Here is a 19,937-nt window from a genome sequence, read left to right as displayed (position 1 = left end):
GCTAAATGCTGCTGGGACAGAGCTTGTCCTGGCAGTGATACAGGCTGCCCTGCTCCCTCTGTAGCCCTCCAGCTGATGGGATTAAAGCAGTCCTGGTCCCATAGCAGAGAGCTCACAACAGAGCAGGGCTCTGACCTAAGGCGCTTGCTGCCCCACTTGGGCTGCGTGTTCCTAAGACCTTCCCCAGTGCTGGCTGCAGGAGAGCCTGCAGTCCRGGGCTGAGCCGCTGTCCCAGGACTGCCACTGTCACCACCTCCTGCATGCTATCTCCTGCAGCRCTGAATGACTCTTGATTCAAAGTCCTCTTTCCTCTCTTATTTCCCTACACTCTTTACCCCTCTCAGTTCCTGATAGAGAATTACCTAGATAAATGCCCCCACCTGCAGAGCCCAGGTGCTCTGCTCTCCTCCATCTATCCTCTCTGCCCAGGGGTGGGCCAGGCTCAGAGGCAGGATGCAAAATGCTGTTGAAGAAAAACACCAAGCAGGGTCTGGAGAGCAAGGTACCAGCAGGCTGGGCTCCTACTAGAGTGGGGTCCCTGCCTTGGGCTGGGGGGTCTCCAGGCCTGAGGAGAGCCTGGCAGATGCCCTGCTGCAGAGTCCGGTGCTTGTGCAGACTGCTCAGAGCCACCTCTCCCATCCCAGCAGAGGTGTTTCTTGAGGGGCTGGGTGGCCTACTGGCAATGCTAGGGCAAGGCACCCCTTGGGGTGGGCCAGATAGTCTCGCCTGTGKGTTTGGGACCTTTCTTGTCTACATCTCTTCAGAAGTAGGAGGTGACATATACCCAGAGCCCCTTTTATTTAGCGGTGATGCTGCGCTGGGATGGAGCTGCTCAGCCCGTGCTCAGCTGCAGCCGGGCTGAGGCCATGTGTGACGGTGCACCGCTGCAGGCTGGCACGGCGTGACTGGAGCCAGACATGCTGCTGTCTGGGATGTCACACTGTCTTGCCTTTTAAAATCCAGGTCTGCGATGCTGCATATGGTCTTTGGACACTAGAGGGCAGTGGGCTCCCATCCAGGGAGCAGGATTGGGCCTCTGCCTGGCTGTTGCAGGGCTCACGGGGGCGCCAGGCCCTGGCCTGGGGTATCTCAGCCCATAGCAAAGGGGTACGAGATGGCCAGCATGCAAGAAAACAAACCACACGTGCAGAGCTGGCCCRGCACGAGAGGGGCTGTATCTTACACACGTACATAAATACAGTTTGGAGAGGAAAGCCGGGTGGGAAAGGAGCCTTGCCATGCAGTGCTGCGCAGGTCCTGCACCGCATGTCCCCTGTGCGTTCGTGGGGCCCTTCACAAGTGGCTTGCTGGGGCTTCTCGTTCCTCCATGCCCCGGGAGGGTGATGGGGATGGTTTCCCCTTGGTGGTGGAGGCAGCACAGTAGACTGATGATTATTTGGGCATCCTTCATGCCAGCAGCCAGGGAAGAGGAGGGCTTGGGGTGCAGTGTGCGCAGGGAAGGAGACAGTCCACCCCAGAATGGAGGATCCTGTCCTGCGGCACTTCTCGGAGCCAGGGCCACACATTCCCTCATAGCACTTGTATGTCCCAGATCTGTGTGGGTCTTTCCTCAGCCCTGTCCCAAATGATTGCGTGATCCCGGTCATACGATCGGCCGCCTGCAGAGAGAGATGAGGGTTTGAGGASTACTGAAAATACGTTGTGAGCAGACTGGTCTCTGTTCTCTGCCCCCCCCCCTACTGCCAAGAGTGGGAAAGGGGTACATAATCCATCTCACCGCCAAACACCCATTTCAGGGGGTCCCTGGAAAATCAGCCCTTGTGCCACAGTTGGGGCCTCACCCTTTATATCCAAGATCATGTCCTCAAACATCTGACTGTGAATCCGTCCCAAAGAATCAATGCTCCAGGTCTGCCGCGGCATCCGATTCTCAGACCACAGCACAGCCTTCGCACCCTTCCCAGCAGGCCCGATGACCTGTAGGCTCATGTTGGGGGCAACCTAAAATGAACCACAGTCACCAGGTCAGCCTGTTCCCCYCTCTCCTCTTTATCTGATGCTCTCCCTGCCATGGGTGCTAGCACGTCTCAAAGGCTTTCACCCTGAAGGGTTTTCCTGATGGTCAAATGCAGCTGGTTTGGGGGTGGAATATAATGTGGGAAAAGCAGGAAAACCTCTCAGTGAGAGGTGGGCATGATCAGGGCAGTAGAAGTCCTCTGAGGAGACAGAACCTTCAGATCTCCAGGGGAGACTTGGGGAAGAGAGAATCAACTGATCTTTCTGTGCCTTGGAGACCAGATAAGAAACCCTGGGCTCATGCAGCAGAGAGGGAGGCTGAGGTGAGAGCTAGGAAAAGCTCTGTGCTGTAAGCCTTGAAAGTTTGCTCCAGGGTGGGAAATACCCAGACAGGACAGAGAGCAGACAGGCAGAGCAGGTCCTGCCGGTGTCTCCTGGTCCCCTCCGGCTCCCGTGCACCCCTCTTGAGCTGCTGGAATTGCACACGAGCCCTGACCTGGTTTTTGATCAGCCCCTCCTCGTAGTACCAGACGGAGCTGCTCTGGTCGCTCAGGCTCGAGACCACCACACGCCCTGCTTTCATGTCCTCAGCGTCATCGGGGACGGACAGGAAGCGCTCCAGCTCCTTGCTCCTGATCCGGAAATATATCCGTCTCTGGAAGGAGAGAGGTTTTTGCTTGCCCCTTTCATTTGGGCTCTGTTTCCTGGTTCTGTGCTGGGGTCTCCCTCATGTTACAGCCCTTTTTAAATCAGTCTGCTGGTCTCTGCAGCACTGGAAAGTGCTGCTGTGTGCGTGTCCTGCACCGTTCATTCGTTGCTAGTGGCTGATGAAGGGCATCTCCCAGCTCAGTGGCTTTGGGAGGGGAGGACCTGGACTCTGTGGCTCCTGCTGGGACAGTCTGAACAGCCCTGGCCAGGGGTGCTCCACCACCCTGCGTCCCCCAGCAGCGCTGAGGCGATGGCCATAGCTCTGCCCATCTCCTTTGCAGCTGGCACAGTCAGGGCTTTTCCTTCCCGGATGCCAGCGCGTTTTGCAAGCCGCCTGCCCACGGGGAGTGTTTCACCACAAACGCAGCCACTCCCAGGGTGGGAGCATAGCGCAGGGGTGCAGGGATTAGAGGGGTGCTAATGCTGGGCTGGCAACGCCTTTCATGGGTGAGAGCTGTCAACGGTGTGCCGCTTTCCAAGGCCCTGCCCTCCCTGCCTCCTCCGGGTCACCCGGAGCCGGCCGCTATCGTGYCTGCCTTCAGGCCTCTCTCCATCAGCCTGCGGGTTTGGTGCTCTTCACTCCCTGTGAGCTCTCCCTGAGCATCCCCAGCACATCCCAGTTTATCCTCAGGGACTTCTGTTTCACAGGCCCTGGACACCCTCCTCCTTGTCCATCGAGCCTCATCTGACAGCCAGCTTGGTTCCTCTTTCCCTCACGTGCAGAGCTCTGTTGGGGAGAAGCCTCATCTCCATCCTCTTTGCACCAGCCTGCCTGCCCTGGGCTTGCTTTGGGGCTCATCGTCACCACCTGCTCCCTTGGGTGCCATCCCGGGCAGTGCTGCATCTTGGYGGGCCGGGCAGGGAGCTGGCAGCGCTCACCTGGCGGATGGGGTAGAGGGAGCCCACGTGCTGGAGCCCACTGTACGTCAGCCAGTTGGTGATTTCGGTGCGGTCGAGCAGCCACTGGCGGCCTCGGAAGTCTCCGTGTTCGCACAGCACCCAGCTAAGGAGAGATGGGCAGAGTGTGGTCGCCTCGGCGCACCGCGAGGTGCTGCCCATCGGCTGCAGGGCAGCCGGGAGCAGCAGGCAGAGAGGGGCTGGGGAGCCGGCAGGGCCCTGGCCTCACTTACATCCCTCCTTTGACGCGCACTGACAGCACGTGGTTGTTGAACCCCTCGGCCTGGAGGCTCCGCACTTCGTTGTTCAGCTCAATCTCCTTCCCTTCAAAACACTCCAGCCCGTGCAGGAAGATGGAGGGCTCCGAGAAAAACTGTGGGAATGGGGTGAAGAGACAGAGGTGTGAGGGGCAGGCCAGGAGGCGCTACTAGCCTTGGGGGCAGAAGGGCTCCCAGGGCAGCGAGCTCATGTGGGATCTAGGGCACCCGTGGCGGAGGTTGTTGCAGGGTTTCTCCGCTATCCCGGCCCTGGGGCAGACGATGGTGCTGGTGGAGGGAAGGGAGGGCCCGTACTCACCACTGGGACCTTCTTCAAGGAGAGGATGACTGTGGAGGAGAGGCAGCCCATGGCACTGAGTGTGGGGTACTCGCCCTCGGACAGCACGTGCTGCTCCCCTGCGAACGCCTGCCCGTCGAACAGGGTCCAGCTGGCAGAAAGGAGCATTCCCGGGGGTGACACGGCTGTCACGGTGGGTGTCTAGGCCCTGCAGCCCCCCGTGAACGTCAGGGCCGTCCCCGCCCGTCCCGGCCACCTTGCAGCCTCCCTGTGCTGCCAGAGCCGCTGGCGCACCCTGCGGGCGTGATGCCCGGCTCTCTCGAAGCCGCGTGGGTGCCAGAGGGTGGCAGGGAGGATGCCTGTCCCACTCCCCGGGGAGCCTCTGTGGCAGCCCTGGCCTGGCTGCCCCCCGGGGTGTCGTACCTGCCCCCGCGGACTCTGCAGGAGCGCGGCACGAAGGTGGGTGGCAGGGCGCTCTGGTCATCCTCGAAGGAGACGTGGTCCCCGAAGAAGTCAGGCTCTGAGAATAGCTGGATCTGGAGAAAGGGAGCAAAGGGGATGGGTGAGATGGGGGCAAAGCCACCACTGCCATCCCGCAACGGGCACTGCAGCGAGTGGCGGGTTCCCCCTCCCGCCCGCGTCCGCCGGCACGGCGCCATCGCACCTTGGAGACGAAGTGCAGGTTGTGTTCCCCGACCTGGAAGCAGACAGAGCGCGGCTGCTTGGCATCTCACTCAGGCTCGGTGCTGCCAAGCAGCCCTTGCCGCGATGGGTCCCTGGTGCCTGTGCCGGGGTCCCGCGGCCCCGAGGCGGACGGGTGCTCTCACCTGCAGGATGGGCTGTGCCGAGGCGATGCGGCAGTCAGCAGCACCCCAGTCTTCGCAGTTGCGGTACACACCTTTCTCCAGGACGTACTGCTCGCCCGAGAAGTTGGTGCCCTCGTAGACCACCCACCTGCCAGGGAAAGACGTGGACTCGCTCGGCTCCACCCTCGCCCCCGCAGGGACCAGCTTGCGGCCATCCCCTGGCCCCCCCCGCACTCACACGCCGCTCAGCACGTGGATGGACTGGGTGATGGGGCCGTAGCCGGCCAGCCGCGTGTCGGGRAGCGCCTCGCTCAGCTCCACGCTGGGGCCCTCCTCGAAGTCCATGGCTTCAAAGAGCACCAGCGCCGGGTCGGAAAAGTCCTGCGGGAGAGGGGAGCCCCTCTGAGCCCCTGAGCCTGCGTGGGGGCTGGGGCTGCGGGCCGGGCTCATTCCTGCAGGGACCCTGGGGACTGTGGGAACAGCACTAGGCACCTWATTCCTTCTGTGTGATGAGTTTGGGGGATCTCAGGCCACGTCCRGGTGCCTGATGCGGCCAGGGAGGGCTCACTTTGGGGGGTGAGGGCAGGACTGTAAGGGGACAGCTCACCCTGCCCATAGCAGGTCCAGCCCTGACTGCTGCTGGCAGCCCCTGCTGCCACSGGCCCTGCCCTCACCGTCCGTATGAGGCGTAGGGACACCAGCTCCTTGTTGTAGCCGCCCCACTGTGTCCAGTCGTGGTACTCCCCCTCCTCCAGCAGGTACTGGTGGCCCCGAAAGCCTTCCTTCTCGTAGCCAACCCAGCTGGATACAGAGACAGACASAGGTGATGAGGCCGCCGGGGTCTCTGGAGCAGAGCAGAGCTATTCGCAGCGCACACGGCGATGTGGAGAAGTCGGCTGCACCGCTCCAAATCCGTCCTCTCCCTGCTGCGTGCCCGCTGTGAGCTGCTCACCAGCCACCCAGGATGTGCAGGGAGCCCACRGTGGGCAGCGGCAGCCCGGGCAGGCATCTCAGGTCGTAGATGTCTCGGCTCACGGAGAAGCTGCGGCCCTGGAAGCCCACGTCCTCGTAGATGAGCGCCTAGGGACACAAGAGGGGTGAGGACTGGCGGTGGTGCTTGGTCCTACAGGCTCCCGGGGCGCACGCCGCTCTGCCGCCGTGCTCACCTGCGGCTCCCCGGCTCGCTCCACGACGGGGCAGCCCTGCAACGAGAACAGCCCCAGTGAGGCCGCGGCAGGAGGGGACGGTGCTGGACACTGCTGCAAGGCTGTTTCCAGCCTAGCCAGCACTGATTGGGCCAAACACCATTTTCATTGAAGAAAAGATCTTTTTGGCTTCATTTTGGACACTCACCAGCCGGATGGGGTGCATGGAGCAGATGGATGGGTCCTTTGCTCCCCATGCCTTTAAGTTGGGGTACCCGCCTGGCTCCAAAACATAGGGGTCATCATCGAAGAACGGCTTGGAGTAAACCAGCCACCTGGAGAAAGGAGGAAAATCTCTTCTAAATGCCCGAGCCCCGCTCCCAGGCGTTGTTCGTGGTCTGACCCCACTCCCTCGCCCCCGGCTCACAGGCCAGAGTGGACGATGATGGAAGAGGCTGTCAGGGCCTGGCCCTGCGTGCGGGTGTCCTCCGCTGAGTCGGTGAACTTCAGCCTGGTGCCTTCACCATTCTCCTCCGTGAACAGGCTGATCTCAGGGACGCGGTAATCCTGGCACGGAAAACAAGCGTGAGGGGCGGCCGGGCTGGCAGAGCCGGTGGCTGCGGGGTTTTGGGCACCCAGCAGCAGCTCCAGCGCCTTGCGCTCTGCCCGCCGTTGCCAGCGTGAGCGTGCCAGGGCCCACGCAGGCTGCTCACCCGCACCACCCTCTTGAAGGAGCCGATGCGGAAGGGCCCGCTCTCGCCAGGCGGCTGGCTCTGCCCGTAGGTCATCCAGGGGTTGTCGATCTCCACGTCCCCCTCCACCAGCACGCATTTGCGCCCGTGAAACCGCGGCTTTTCGTACATCACCCACCTGGGAGCCGGGCGAGAGCAAAGGGAGAAAATCCTGCTTTTACCCACTGCTAGCCACCTCGCAGAGACCCTGTCGCTAGGGATACAGGGGACAGGCCGGGTCTGCACGCAGGGACAGGCACGCCGAGGAGTGGGTGGCCAGGCTGAGGTAATGGCAGCAGGAGAGGTGCAGGACGTGGCCCCGAGCCCCACGCCCGGCCATAAGGAGATGCCGGCGGTGGGGACTCCCCTGCCACTGCCGACCACCAGACACTGCCCAAGAGCCACGATAACTAGCACTGGTGGGACGATGACTCCCGAAMCCTGGGCTGGGGAGCTCGGCTCCAGCCCCGGGGAGTGCGGCGTGTCGGGGTGACTCTCTCCCTTCACGCTCCCTGCGCCACCTCYGCTCGCTTACCCTCCTCGGACGACGCGGATGGAGATGGTGTGCGAGAGCTCCCAGGACGTGGCATCAGGGACGTCACCCCAGATCTCTCGTTTCTGGCCCGCGAAGCCCGACTCGGAGAAGAGGATGATCTGCGAAGGAGCGACACAGCRGAGAGGTGGTACCGCAGCACCGCCGCGGGGGTGGCAGCCCCAGCCCTGGCCCCAGCCACGCGCCCCGTACCTTGCCGGGTCTCGTGTTGATCTTCTTGAAGGTCTCCTTGTCCTCCTGCTGCAAACACCCGAGAGCGGAGTTGCGTGAGGAGCGTGCAGGGACGTCGGCTGCACCAGCCATCTCCCCGCAGCCGGGGAGGCTGCAGCCGTGTCTCGCATCTGCGGATCCCTCCCATCGCCCGCAGCAGCCACACCTCGAGCATTCCTGCACGGCGGACCGTCCGCCTGGCCGTGCCCTCCCACTGCCCCGTGCTGGTTCTCCAGCCACGTGTTGGTCCCTGCTCASGGCCATGCCACGTCTGACTGAGTCCTGGCCCGTGCTGGGTGTCCCCAATAGGAGGGACATCCCGATGGGGATCACYGTACGGAGTCCTGGCCCCACTCTGTCCTCTCTGTTGGCAGACCGGGAGCCAGGCGACGGATGCCCTGGGGATTTGCATCAGACCCGAGGTGGGGCCAGCTCCCTGCTCCTCCGCGCACGCCTGCGAGAGGCAAATGTCTCCCCAGGCACCGCGCTGCTCTGCGGCTGCCAGCCCCGACAAGCGCGTGCCGGCATTTTACTCACCACCGTGTCAGCAGGGCACAGGGTGCTTTTTGGCGCCGGCTCTTTGGCAGCAGGAGGGACGTGGCTGGGACTTGGGGCTTCTGGCAAGGCCATCTCCTGAGCCACGTCCAGGCAGGGCCCGGGGCCACGGCGGCCGCCRGGACGCGGCCCGCCGGCTGGTGCCCGGCCCTGTGGACTCGAGCCGTCGCTCTCAGGCGCCTCGAGCGGGGCCGCGGCGGGGCACACGAGGCGGCTGTAGAGCACGCTGTTGTCCAGGCGTGAGTAGGGCTTGGCCTCGTCCGCCGCGGCCGCCCGGTGCGCCAGGAAGTCGGAGAGCAGCACCGTGCCTTTGAGCACGTTGCCTCGGAAGAGCACGCTGTGGTCAAGGGAGGCCCTGGGGATGGCGACTTTGGCTTTCTCCTCCGTCCCGGCCTGCCTCAGTGTCCCCAGGAGCGAGTCCACCTCCGGCCTGCCTTCCCCAGGGACGCCCCGCCGGGGCGCTGCCGGCGCCGGCGGCTTCTCGTCGCGGCTCAGGTAGGGGTTCTCGATCTCCTCCTCGGGGCTCTCCTCCCGGGCCGCGGCGTCGCCCCGCTCCAGCAGCTCCCGCAGGGCGGTGGGCAGCGAGCGCTGCGCCCGCGGCGCCACGCGGTCCTCGTGGATGGGAGGCAGGGCGGCGCAGCGGCCCAGCGCCGAGGGCCGCGGCTGGCGCGGCCCCTTGGGCGCCTTCCGCATCTCCGAGGGCTCCATGTTGCGCAGCGTGTCCACAAAGAGCTCCATGTCCACCACCAGCTCGGGGTCCTCCTCGGCTGCGTCCGCGGGGCTCTCYGCGAGCTGGCCGGAGGCCAGGGGCGGCTCCGTCCTGCTCTCCGGCTCTTGGGCTGTTCCCTGGGGGTCTGTCATCGTCTCTCCAACCTCCTGCTCGGCCTCCATGTCCTTTGGAGGCCCCTGGGATTCAGGTGATGGCTCTGGGCCATTGCTCTCCTCCACGGAGGGGATTTCAGGGGTGCCACCAGCTCCCGCGGAGCTCTCTGTCCCCGGCGGTGTGGCTGAAGTGGAGCCGTCCCCATCCTCCGTGCTCTCCTGCTCCATGGCGGCTGCCTCTGAGGGGCACYGCTGGCACCTGGTTGTACCGGCTTGCAGGTCTCCGGGCCTGTCGCCGTCTCTCTGGCAGTCGTTGGCCTTCGTGTTTTCAGCTTGCGTCGAACGCTTCTCCCCCTGGGATCCCTCAGCCGAGAGCCTCGCTGCCTCCGAGGCGGCCGCGGAGCCGTCACTGGTGCCGGCGGTATCGGGCACGTCGCTGTCCCACTGCCCCGGGCTTCCCCCCGGAGCCACTGCAGCCGCAGCGCTGGCAGCCTCCTGCGTGCCGCTTGGTGTTTCCCTTTCCTCCGCGAGCCCTGGATCGGACCCGGCTGCTTCCTTGCCCGTCCGCAGCACGGTGACGTGCCTGGCCCTGGGCACGGCAGGGCGATAGCCAGGGTCGGACYCGCACCGGGAGCCGGGGACCGGAGCGACGCCGGCTGCCGCGGGCCCGGGGCCGTCGCGGGGGGACCCGGTGGGTGAGGAGCTGCGGAGAAACGCTGCCGTGGGTGATTCGGGGAGTCTGGGAGGGCTGAGAGCACCGTGCAGGTAGCTCTCCCGGTGCACGGGGACTTCCCGGGGGGACCCCGCTGGCGGCGGGCTGTCAGCCCCGGGCGAGCCGGCGCTGCGGGCGCTCCCAGCCRCGGACTTTCCCCTCTCGTCCTGCCTCCTTGGCTTCTGAACAGGGGAATAAACCTGCGAGAAGACGGGGCCGTGCGGGGTGAAGTCCCTGAGGAGGTCGACGGAGGAGGAGTGCTGCCGGCGCGCCTGGCCCGACGRCCCCGCTGCCGTCTTCTCCACGATCTCCCGCTCCCAGGCCTGCAGCAGCACGGACACGCGGGACGGGCTGCCATCCTGTTCCCGGGAGGCTGCGGCGCTCTCGAGCCTCCGTGATGCCAGCGAGACCTTCTGGAAGCGGGACCGGGCCTCGGGCCCCGGCGCGCCGGGCGCCGCTTGCTTCGTGCTCAGCTCTGTGCTGGAGGGGAAACCTCTCGCCTTGGCGTGGCGGAAAGGTGAATCCATGGYGGCCTGGCAGGGAGCCTGCTCCGGCCCGGCGCTGCGGCACGTTTCTGACGGCCTCCCCAGCGATGCCGTGCAGGGCCTGGCGGAGCTGCAGAGAACGGACACAAGAAATCCAACTCTCCGTGCTACTGAACGCCCTCGAATCTCTGCATCCCCCTTGCAGTGCTGGGCCAAGCGGAAACATCCCTCTCCACGGGAACCAGCCCTGTCCCGGAGCCTGGGGGGGCCCAGAGACTGGGGCTTAAAACCCTCTGGACATCTCTGTGCTTCTTAATACGCGTTTGGGGGATCTTGGCATTGGTGTTGAGGACAGGAGGTGAATGTGCCATCACCGCAAGGCTGCCTCCATCCTCGGTCCCCGACAGGGCAAGGCCATGCTGCCCGCTGGTAGCAGCCCAGAGGGGCAGTGGGGTCCCGGCCGCACCTTGCAGGCTGGCACGGTGCTGGTGAGCGTGCGGGGAGCCCAAACTRGTGCTGCCCTGAGCCGTGGGATGAGTCAGGCGGGCGGCGGGGCTGCGCCGGCTCGGCAAACACTGCAAACAAACCARCCCAAAAAGCAGCAGGGAGGCTGCCGTGCCGGGAGGGAGCGCGAGCGAAGCGGCCTCGCTAGGGCCATCGTTTCGTGGGAGGAGGCGCCAGTCGAGCCCCAGGCTCGGCTTGTCCTCGCAGCATCGCCCCCGTGACCGTGCCTATTGCTACTCGGCAAAGACGGCATCACTCCCTCTAGCTCCGGGGCCCRACTGGCGTGAGCAAACAAGCCGCACTAATTACCTGGCTCTTGCACCACGCCAGTGCGGCTCCCCCGACCAGCGTGGTGCTCAGCACCCTGCTCCAACAGCCCTCCTGCTTGTGGCAATGCCGCTTCGCTTCGGCATCGGCATCAGCATCGCCACCCCATCCTGCTCGGCCTGGGCACGCCGGGACTGCGGGGCAGAAAGCCGGGGGCACCCGGAGCCCTGCTGCGAGCTGCCCAAGCCGAGCTGCTCGGGCTCGCGTGGAGGCAATGCTGTGATTAGGCTGCGTAACTGCCCCGGAACAGTTTTATTGCTGTGTTTGGGTTACGGAAAGCAGCTGACGAAGCACCTGCTGGTGACAGGGCCGGAAGCGCAGCAGCATCTTGGCCTTGGCATCTCCCAATTAAGTTATTTGGTGTCACCGACCCAGCGAGAGCGGAAGGGAAAGGGGTCTGGGGCACGTCCCGTGGAGGGACCGAGCCTGGGGCTTTCCCGGCTGGGAATYAGAGCAAAACCTTCCTGCTCAGAGCTCGCGTCCCCAGGGCTGGGCAGCGCCGGGCAGGCGGCTGCCTGTCCCTGTCGCCGTCCCCGCACGCGCCCGCTGCGTCTCGCGTCCCCTGGCCTCGCAGGCCTCTCCAGTACGGATAGGAAGGATTAGTGTCATTTTACAAGAGGCGATGAGTTCTCGTKTGGGGGCACAGCCCGAGGCCGGGATGAGCCCTGGCTATTTTAAGCGAGAGTAGTAGGGGGCAAGCTGGGCACAAGAACAAAAAGCCAAGACTAGGTTTAGGCTGGAAAGCRGATGAGATGGGGCTCCAGAGCCGCRGTGTCRTGCAGGGACCCCCATGCAGGGCCRCAGCTGCCCGCGGCGCTCGAGGAACAGCCCCAGCCCAAACGGCACAAGTTGCCGCCGAGCCAGCGAGGCCAGCGTGGCTTGCAGAGGGGGTGGCTTGCTCTRAGCAAATTCAGCAAAGCAATCACCGCTCTCTGCCATGCAATCTTCCCTTTCTGACGAAACCCGAGYGGCGACGCTGTCTGGCACCCCTTTTTCATCACGGGCCTGATTCAGCGCTGCCTGCAGCGCCCGGCTCCGCTCGGGCAGGCGGGAGGCCGGAGGAGAGCGGGAGCCCGGCCCTGCGCGGCCAGAGCAGCTGGATTTTCTGCTGCAATTAGGTTGCATCCTGAATTACGACACTGCCACTCTGCAGTGCTGCCTGCTGCTCTGTGCCACCTCCAAAGGGCTTCCCCTGCCGCAAGCGCWGCGCCTTGCTCGCCGGCCCCGCGGGTGTCCCGCTGCCATGCCGGTGACTCAGCTGGCTGGGCTGACTTGCGCCCGGAGCCGGATTTCCAAACCATCCCCAGGCCTATCCTCCCCGTCCCTCGGCACCCCACAGCCCGAAGCTGCCTCTCGCGCCCTGTGCCTCCCTGGGCCGTGCTGGGTCCCAGCCAGCCCGGCTCCCCGGCGGGGGAACGGGGCTCGCGCGGAGGCGGCCCTGCTCTGCCAGCCGTGACCGTCGGCGCCCGGCTTTATCCAGGATGTCGCAAGCCATTTTCCACGTTCCCCTCTGGTTTTAGCATTAAGCCTCGGTACAGCCCATGAGTATAAAGCACCGGCGAGGCTGCAGCGGAGGCAAAGACGCCACGGGGACAGGTCCTTTYGCCATGAAACAGCTCCCGCGGAGCCGCTCGGCCACGGCGGCCTGCCGGGACGCGCTGCGCTAGCACCGAGTGCCGCTGGCGCCACGGGGCGCCCGGCACGGCTAATCAATCACCCCGTGTCCAGGCAGAGCGAACCCAGTCGGCTAATTTGTTGCCTTCTGCCACGAGGGAATGATTTGCCGTTCAGAAGGGTCTCTAAGCACCCTATTCAGGGCTTTAAGCATCCAATTAAAAGGCGAAAAATGCCTTTTAATGTTAGGCAGCGACAGAGGGGCCGTGCTTTAAGCTGGCCACTGGCTGCCGAGGGCAGAGGCTGCCGCGTCCCAGCGGTAGTGGGCTGTGAACCGGTGGCCGGGGAGAAAACTGGGCCTCTGGACACACGAGGACGTGTTCAATAGCTGGGGGGGTGAAAGCAGACCTGCCACCTCCAGGAAACTCAGGCGTTTGGTTTGGGCATCTGCTGCTCGCTTTGGGGTTAATAATTAGGGCAGGGCGATGTGCATTTCCCCTTGCTGCCTGGCGCTTCCTCCCGCCGAGCGGAGCTGTCGCTGCTTCGTTGTCGCCCAGGACACGCATCCCGGGCGGGGGGCATGGGGAGCCCCACGGCCGCCACCCGGGGCCACGAGGGTGCAGGGGGGCTGGCTGCCCTTGGGGGGTCTGATGCTCAGAGCAGGGTTTAAACCAGAGCAGCCCCTCGGGACCAAGCCTGGGAGCCCCGGAGCCGGGCTCAGCCCCGAATCCCCATCCCCTCCTCTGCTGCGACGCTGCGGCCGAGCCGGTTGAGCCGCCCCGCTGCCTCCCAGCCCAGCGGCCCCCCCGGGCGGCTGGTGAGGCCTGCGGGGGTGGCCAGGGCCGAGATGTGTCCGGGACCGAGACGCTGGCAGCCCGGATTCGCCCGCTGGGTGCTCGCTGGCTCCCATCCGCACGAAGCCCTGCCTCCCCCCCCGGCTCCCAGGCAGCAGCCGGCCGCCTCGGGCCCCCCACCACCACCACCTCCCCGCGTACCTGCCGGCCGAGGCTCCCGCCGGGCTGACGGCTGTCCCGGCCAGGCGGCGAGGTGGGTGCCGTGCCGAGCACGCGGCGCTGCGCTGCGCTGGCCGCCGGCTGCTGCTCCCAGCTCCAGGCACGCCGCAGCTGGGCGGACCGGCACGGTCACCCGCCGAGCACCCAGCCCTCGCCGAGCACCCGGCCCTCGCCGCGCGGAGGTTTGGCATTCCTCAGGTGCTGACAGCTGGGGAGCCGGTCGGGCTGGTTCCCCGGCGAGGCCGGAGCCGGTGCCTGCGTTTCCTGCGGCTCAGCGCGGCCGGGAGGAGCGCCTGCCCGCCGGGGCGGCCCGCGGGCCCCCGCGCGCCCCTGTCCGCTCCCCTCTGCCCCGAGCGCGGCCACCTCCTCCCCTCTGCCCTCCTCATCCTCGCCCGCCTTGCACAGGGTGATGGTCACGCGGGAGCAGATCCTGGCGCCCGGCTCGCCCGCCGCGCTCCCCGCGGCTCTCCCTCTCCGGCTGGCTGCTGAGTCGGGGCGACACGGTGGCCGGGGGACAGCAAGGGGCTCATGGTGGCCCTGGGCCACCAGGAGAGGCTCAGCCTCTTGCTTCAGCCTTGCCCCCGGGGCCTGGGTGCGGGCCTTCTTCCCGGAAAGGCTCCGAGCGGCATCGGAGCCAGCACCCGCCCGGTATCAGCGCCCTGCCCTGGCACCTCCCCAGCACCCRCGGGCGCCCTGCCGAGCCACGCCGGTGCCACCACGGGACATCGCTCCCGGCGGCCACTCACCCGCGGCCCTGGCCCAGCCGCTCGCCCGCGCGGCAGCAGGGCTGGGGCCACCAGGAGCCACCAGGGGCCACCAGGGCCCCYGGGGCAGGGATGCCTCCGCAGCCACCGCCAACCTGGTGCAGTTTGGYCTCGTGGAGGCCGTCTCCAGCTGGCGAGAGCCAACGTCGCCATCCGGAGCCGGAGCAGGGAGCCCTAAAGTGTGGCGAGAGGCAGCAGCCTCTGCTGGAGCTGGTTAACAGCCTGAGACCACGTGACTGGGTCCCCCTGACAGAGGTGTTAACTCTGAAACCTACTGGTGTCCAGCACAGTCACAGGTTTGGCCAGACCTCCTTAGCAAATGCATCCATCAACCCCCACCGCACAGGCGCATCCATTTGCACCCAAAGGTCCCAGCCGCTTTCTAGCCAGCTCCACCTCCACCTCCACCTTCCTCCGCTAACCGCCGCCTCAGCCAGAGAGCCCCCAGGGCGACACGGGGCTGTGCCAGCACCCTCCAGCCGCGTCCCTGCCCCGCCGGCTTCAACTTCAACGGGGAACCCCTGCTGGGGCTTCAGCTGTGGTTCGAGGTGTCAGCGCCGGGTCGAGGCAAGCATGGGGCAGGGGCGCTGAGCCCCACGCGGAGGCRTTGAAACATTCCCGGCCGGCAGCAGGAGGGGTGCTGGGCTCTTCGGTGGGGCCGTGCGTGACACAGCCCTCCGTTTCGTGGGACGCCAGCACCCGAACGGGCCTTTCCGCGGCAGCGCAGGGCTGCGACCCTTCCCACCTCCCTCGCATCGCATCCTTCCCGGAGCCGGCGCGGCCAAGGGCAGGATCTGGCCCAACGCCCGCGCRGCGCTCGCAGGGCTGCAGGGAGCAGCGCCGCCTCGGGCGGCTCCTACCTGCTCCCGGGGCTCCTGCTGCAGCCGCGGCACCCCTCGGTGCCAGCACGGATTTAAGCTAGACGCCGGATCCAAACGACATGCTCCATCCCTCGCTTTATCCAGCTATCCCCAAAGCTGCGAAGGAGCCTGGAAAAAGCCCTGTTTTCTTCTCCGCTGGTTTTGTCGGAGCCGCCCACCCCGCATCCGCGCCAGGAGAACTAGTCGGCTTCGGAAACCACACGCAGAGCGAAACACGGGCTGGGAGTCGGAGGAGCAAGCGATTTGCAGCCTGACTGCTCCAGCCRTCTCTTTTTGCTGGGTTTCTTCCCATCTAGCACATGGAAACGCCTGCCAAAACGTCAAGAGGTGACGGGGGGCAGCCGGTGCACCCCGGGGTGGGAGAGGGTGCTGCGCCCGCCGTGCCCCCCGCGCGGGCAGCTCCTGCCAGGCTTGCGGCGAGGTCCCGGCTCTCAGTGCCCGTGGAGGGACGGGCCACGGGGCGATGTCTCCGCAGGACGCTGGCGTTCGGAGGTCACGGGCTGCAAAATGCGAATGCCTGAAGGAAAGCGCTTTGCTTTGCACAGACACGGCTCAGCGGCAGCTGGCCGGGAGCGGGCGAGCGCCAGCCAGCCCCGCTCGCCCCTTCGCTGGGGGACAGGGGGGCCCTGGGCTGCGGCACTGCCGAAAGCCAAGGTCCAGCCCCCCCCCCGGCTCCCCCCTTGACCAAAATGGGCTGGCGATGGGGGAGCAGGCCTGAAACCCCCGCAGCACCAAACTGGTCCCTGGGGCCAGCGCGAGAGGGAAAGCCGGGGCAGCGGGCGCGAGGGCTTTGCTGGCTGGCCGGGCCACGGAGGTGAGACCCATTAGGGACCCGAGAAGGCAACCGGYCGAGCGTGGAGGAAAGACGGACGCCGAGGCCCCGCTGGCAGGGCCGGGGGACTCGGTGCATGGGCGAGGCGAGGCTGACCCCGCTCGTGCTCCTCTGCCTTGGGCTCGCCGGGGGGCTGTGCCCCGTCACGGGACCAGCCAGGGACGGCAGCGCGGCCCGGCGAGGCGCTGCGGGCTCTGGCTCGGCTCGCCGGGTCGCCCTCCCTCAGGCGGGCAGGGGCGTTTGCCAGGCTCTGGCAAGCCGCCCTGCTTCCCTGGGACGTGGAGAAGGAAAAGCCCTTGGGGCGTCTCCGTAATGCTCTAAGGAGGAGGGAAAAAAAACCCCTTTGCCCAGGACGCGGGATGGCCGATGCTGTGGGAGGTGAGACCCAGAGCAGCGGTTTTACCTCTTGCCCGGCCCCGGCCCCCTCGCCTGCCCCTCGGCCGTTTTCCCTCCTGCTGCCTGGGTTTGCTGTTGGGGGGAGCAGAGCTTGAAGGGGGCTGGGGGAGACCTAGGCGGCRAGGAAAGGTTTGCAAGCCTTGATCTGCTCGAGGCTGCTGCCTCCAGAGAGGCCGGCCTCGGAGGAATAGCTCTTTCAGCTATCGATTTCCCTTTATCAGATAGCAGGAATATGTATGGGGCCGAAATCCTGATCAATCCCTGCTCCCCAGCCGATCAATCAGCCGCTGCTGGCTTTCATCGGAGGGAGCTGGGAATGCGAAGGGGAGGTGCTGAGTTTGGGCACGTCCCATCCCTCCCAGCTGGGACCGTCCCCCCCGATTGCATTTCTCATCTTCCCAAYGTATCCAAAATGCAGTGAAAAGGCAGAGAAGAGGGGAAGGGCGCCGGAGGGCGGATGGCGGCAGGCAACCCCCGCTCCTTGCGCCCCTCGCTCACGGAGGGACGATCCCGCGGTCGCGGCGCGGGGCGGACGGGCGCTGCTGCCCGCGGCGGGGATGAGCTGCGGGTCCTAAACGCGGAGGCCGGGGCTCCGAGCAGCCGCGGGGCGCTGGGGAGGGTGCGCGGGGCGGCTCCRGGAACGGGGGTCCCGTCGGCGTCCCTGCGAACACACCTGTGTCTCCGGCGGGTCGATGCAGCCCCCAGCCCCCTTTCCCCACGGACGGGGGTACCTGACAGTTCCTCAATCACGCCCGGGGCTCATTAGAGGCGCTGACCGGTGCAGCGGGCACCGGGGGGGGCAGGGGGAAGGGCAGGGGGGAGGAGCGGCACCGAGGCGTCCGTTATTGATTACTCCGTAGCCAAAGGTCAGCGGCGTCTCTGCACGGATCGGGGAGGAGGGAGGCGCTGGGAAACGCGGGGCGCACTGCCGGGGAGCAGAGCCCCAGGGGATGGATGCCAGGCTCGGGAATGGGGGGGCAAGGGGAGCTGAGCCAGAGCAGGGAGCCCGGCGCGGGCACTGGCCCCTCTCCCAGCCCCACGTGTTGGCCAGTTTGCRTTACGCTCCGGGTTGCCAGCGTTCAGCCATGCAACCCCAGCGTGCCTCAGTTTCCCCACCTGCAGATGGGRCCGCGTCTGCCCTGTGCAGCAGCGCTTGGGCACGGGGCACCGCGGCTGGCGGGTGGGCGGGTGAGCAGCGCGGAGAGCAGCTTGGCACCTCCGAGGGGTGCAGAGCTGGTGATGTCCGGGGCGACACCGYCGCCGAGGGACCCCCTGGGCCTGCAGCTCGCTGCCCACCCCGGCGCCCAGGTCCCTCCTGCCCGCCCTGAGCCGGCCCCAGATCTGGCTTGCAGTGAAAAGAGGACACCGCTCCCCATCTTGGCCGGGCCACACGCGGGGGGCTTTGCGGGGCGCCGGGAGACCCGTCCCGCAGCCGGGAGCGGGCCGGGGAGCCCTGCAGTGCGCCGGGGCTCTCGCCGGGGCGAGCCGCGCTCCGGCGGGGCGCTCGTTCCCCTCGGCCCGGCCTTGCCGCGAGGGGGGAAGATTTACAGGCTGTCAGAGCGAGGGCGAGAGGTCAGCAGGGGTCAGAAAGTCCATTTCGGAGAGGTCACTGTCCACTTCTTTCAGTCTAATGAAGCCATTATTCGTGAAAGCGCCCGCTTTGCTGGCTATTCCCTTGAAGCAGAGCGGAGCACGGCGCCGGGCTCTGAAAGAACAGGAAGGACTCCCCTTCCCTTTCGCGTTCGCCATTCAACAGGCCCCCAAAAAAACAAATACGCCCCACACAGAAGTATTACGCGGGGCTGGGCCGGCCCTGCTGCGGGCTGCGTCGCGGGGGCCTGCCGTCGCGAGGTTCGGCTGTGGAGGGGACGCTGCCGTGCTCAGGGCTGCGGCGCCGTTACGGGAGGAGCCGGTCACAGCGAGCGGGTAGAAATCAGGGGCTGTTGAGAAACTTGCTGCGGAGTTTAAACAGAATTGCAGGAAAGAGTCATCTGGGGCCGCCGGGCCCTCCGACTGATCAGCTGCGAGACGGGAAGTGGCTGGAGGGAGGAAGTCGATGCACAATGATGGATTATTTTCCGAAGGATTCGTTGCACAGAAAGCGAGGACTGATTCCTCGCCACATCCTTCCCAAGCGAGCCGGCAGGCTGCTCCGCAGCTCTGCCCACCCGCTGCCTCCCCTCTGCGTTTCAGGATGTCCTGCCTGCCCCAGGACACCCTCCGTCCACGAAGGGGTCCGTCCCCCGCCAGGCTTCCTGCACCACCGGCGCTCGGGTGTCGCCTCYGCCGGTGGCAGAAGGTGCGGAGCTGTGCGGGACATTTCTCAGGGTTGCTCAGAAAACCTTGGTCACAGCCCTGCGAACTGTCATGCCCGGGGCRCACGTGTGCGCTGGAGGTGCCTGTTCTCCCCCAAGGGCGCTGGGGTTGCTCGTGGGCTTTTCCGCTTTGCCTTTTCCAGCGGTGATACGGCAGCAAAGCGCGGAACAAATCACGCAGGCGGCCTCCTGCGTGGCACAGCTGCACTCGGCTGGCAGGAGAGAGCGAAAAGGAGGAAGCAGGAACGCAGAGATGGGCCAGAAGGAGAGAGGGAAGGAACAGACAGGGAAGCGTCTCCGTTATTACTTTTTTTCCCTCTCGTTTCTTTCTTCTTTCCTCCAAATTATCCCAAGCAAGCAAAAGGAGAATGCATCCGAGAGCCTGGCCTGTCGCTGCGTGGCCGGGAGAGGGTGCCAGACGCAGCGCGGCTCCCTGCGCTGCCCGAGCCGGGCCGGGCCGGGCCGGGTCGGGCCCGGTCGTGCCGAGCAGGCTCGGGAGAAGCCGCTGCCACAGTCACTGCTGGGAGTAACCCAGCGCCGTGGGAGTCCGGCCTGCGCGGAGCGGGCTGGGGGCTCCGCGCGGTGCCCGGCGGTTGCGTCTCTGTCGGCTCCACGCGCACTCGTGGGGCATCAGGACTGATGCTGTGAATGAGGAGACTCGTTCGTGGAGCTCCCCCCACCCCGGCCCCGGCCCGCCTGTCCCCGTGGCGTTGGCGCAAAGCCGAGGGACAACCCACGAGCCCCGCCGGACCGTGAGCCCCGCGGAGCGCTGCCGACGGGCAGCTCCTGCTCCTCCTGCCCGTCCCCCGCGTAGCTCTCTCGCCGGCTCCTCTCCGCTGCGGGAGCTCACGGGCTCCCCCGGGGCTCTCCCGGGGCTGGCGGTGCGGGGGAAGGAAAAACGCAGGAACGAAAATAAAAATGCGGCTGCTCCACTTTTGCCCTAAACTCCACTCGTCGGAGCTCGGCGAAGCCTCTCASCTCTGCGGGGAAGGGAAGGGGCGACGCGGAGCCCCGGGGGGCCCGGCGGGTCCATCCTGCGCCCGACGGCTGTGCGGGGCGGGAGGAGGAGGAGGAGGAGGAAGGGCGGGAGCCCCCAGAACCCTGGACAGGGAGCGGCGGCGCTTCAGCACCATGG

General features: G+C 66.2%; 2 protein-coding genes across 2 annotated transcripts in view; one reads left to right on the top strand and one right to left on the bottom strand.

The window, feature by feature from the left end:
• Nucleotides 1–1,166: 1,166 nt before the first annotated feature.
• On the bottom strand, nucleotides 1,167–10,214 carry CRYBG2 (crystallin beta-gamma domain containing 2). The gene is made up of 19 exons (XM_085304993.1): nucleotides 8,120–10,214; nucleotides 7,565–7,612; nucleotides 7,355–7,473; nucleotides 6,802–6,958; nucleotides 6,516–6,655; nucleotides 6,297–6,423; nucleotides 6,110–6,145; nucleotides 5,896–6,023; nucleotides 5,618–5,744; nucleotides 5,182–5,324; nucleotides 4,965–5,091; nucleotides 4,802–4,834; nucleotides 4,561–4,673; nucleotides 4,159–4,288; nucleotides 3,816–3,955; nucleotides 3,565–3,688; nucleotides 2,474–2,632; nucleotides 1,803–1,962; nucleotides 1,167–1,619 (listed from the first exon to the last, which is right to left on the bottom strand). Exons 1-19 carry the CDS (start codon nucleotides 10,196–10,198, stop codon nucleotides 1,531–1,533), a joined length of 4,179 nt encoding a protein of 1,392 aa, XP_085161119.1. The 5' UTR covers nucleotides 10,199–10,214; the 3' UTR covers nucleotides 1,167–1,530.
• A 6,236-nt stretch (nucleotides 10,215–16,450) lies between these two features.
• LIN28A (lin-28 RNA binding posttranscriptional regulator A) overlaps nucleotides 16,451–19,937 on the top strand; it is a 19,960-nt gene continuing 16,473 nt past the window's right edge. Inside the window, exon 1 of the mRNA XM_085305126.1 lies at nucleotides 16,451–16,469. Coding sequence (XP_085161252.1) covers nucleotides 16,451–16,469 — 19 coding nt within the window. The remainder of the gene's footprint in view (nucleotides 16,470–19,937) is intronic.

This window comes from Rhea americana, unplaced genomic scaffold, assembly GCF_003343005.1.
Source record: "Rhea americana isolate MKP2758 unplaced genomic scaffold, rheAme1 scaffold_215, whole genome shotgun sequence".
NCBI classification, from domain to species: Eukaryota; Metazoa; Chordata; class Aves; order Rheiformes; family Rheidae; genus Rhea; species Rhea americana.
Note: the sequence above shows the minus strand (reverse complement) of the source record. Positions and strands in the feature narration are given on the sequence as shown.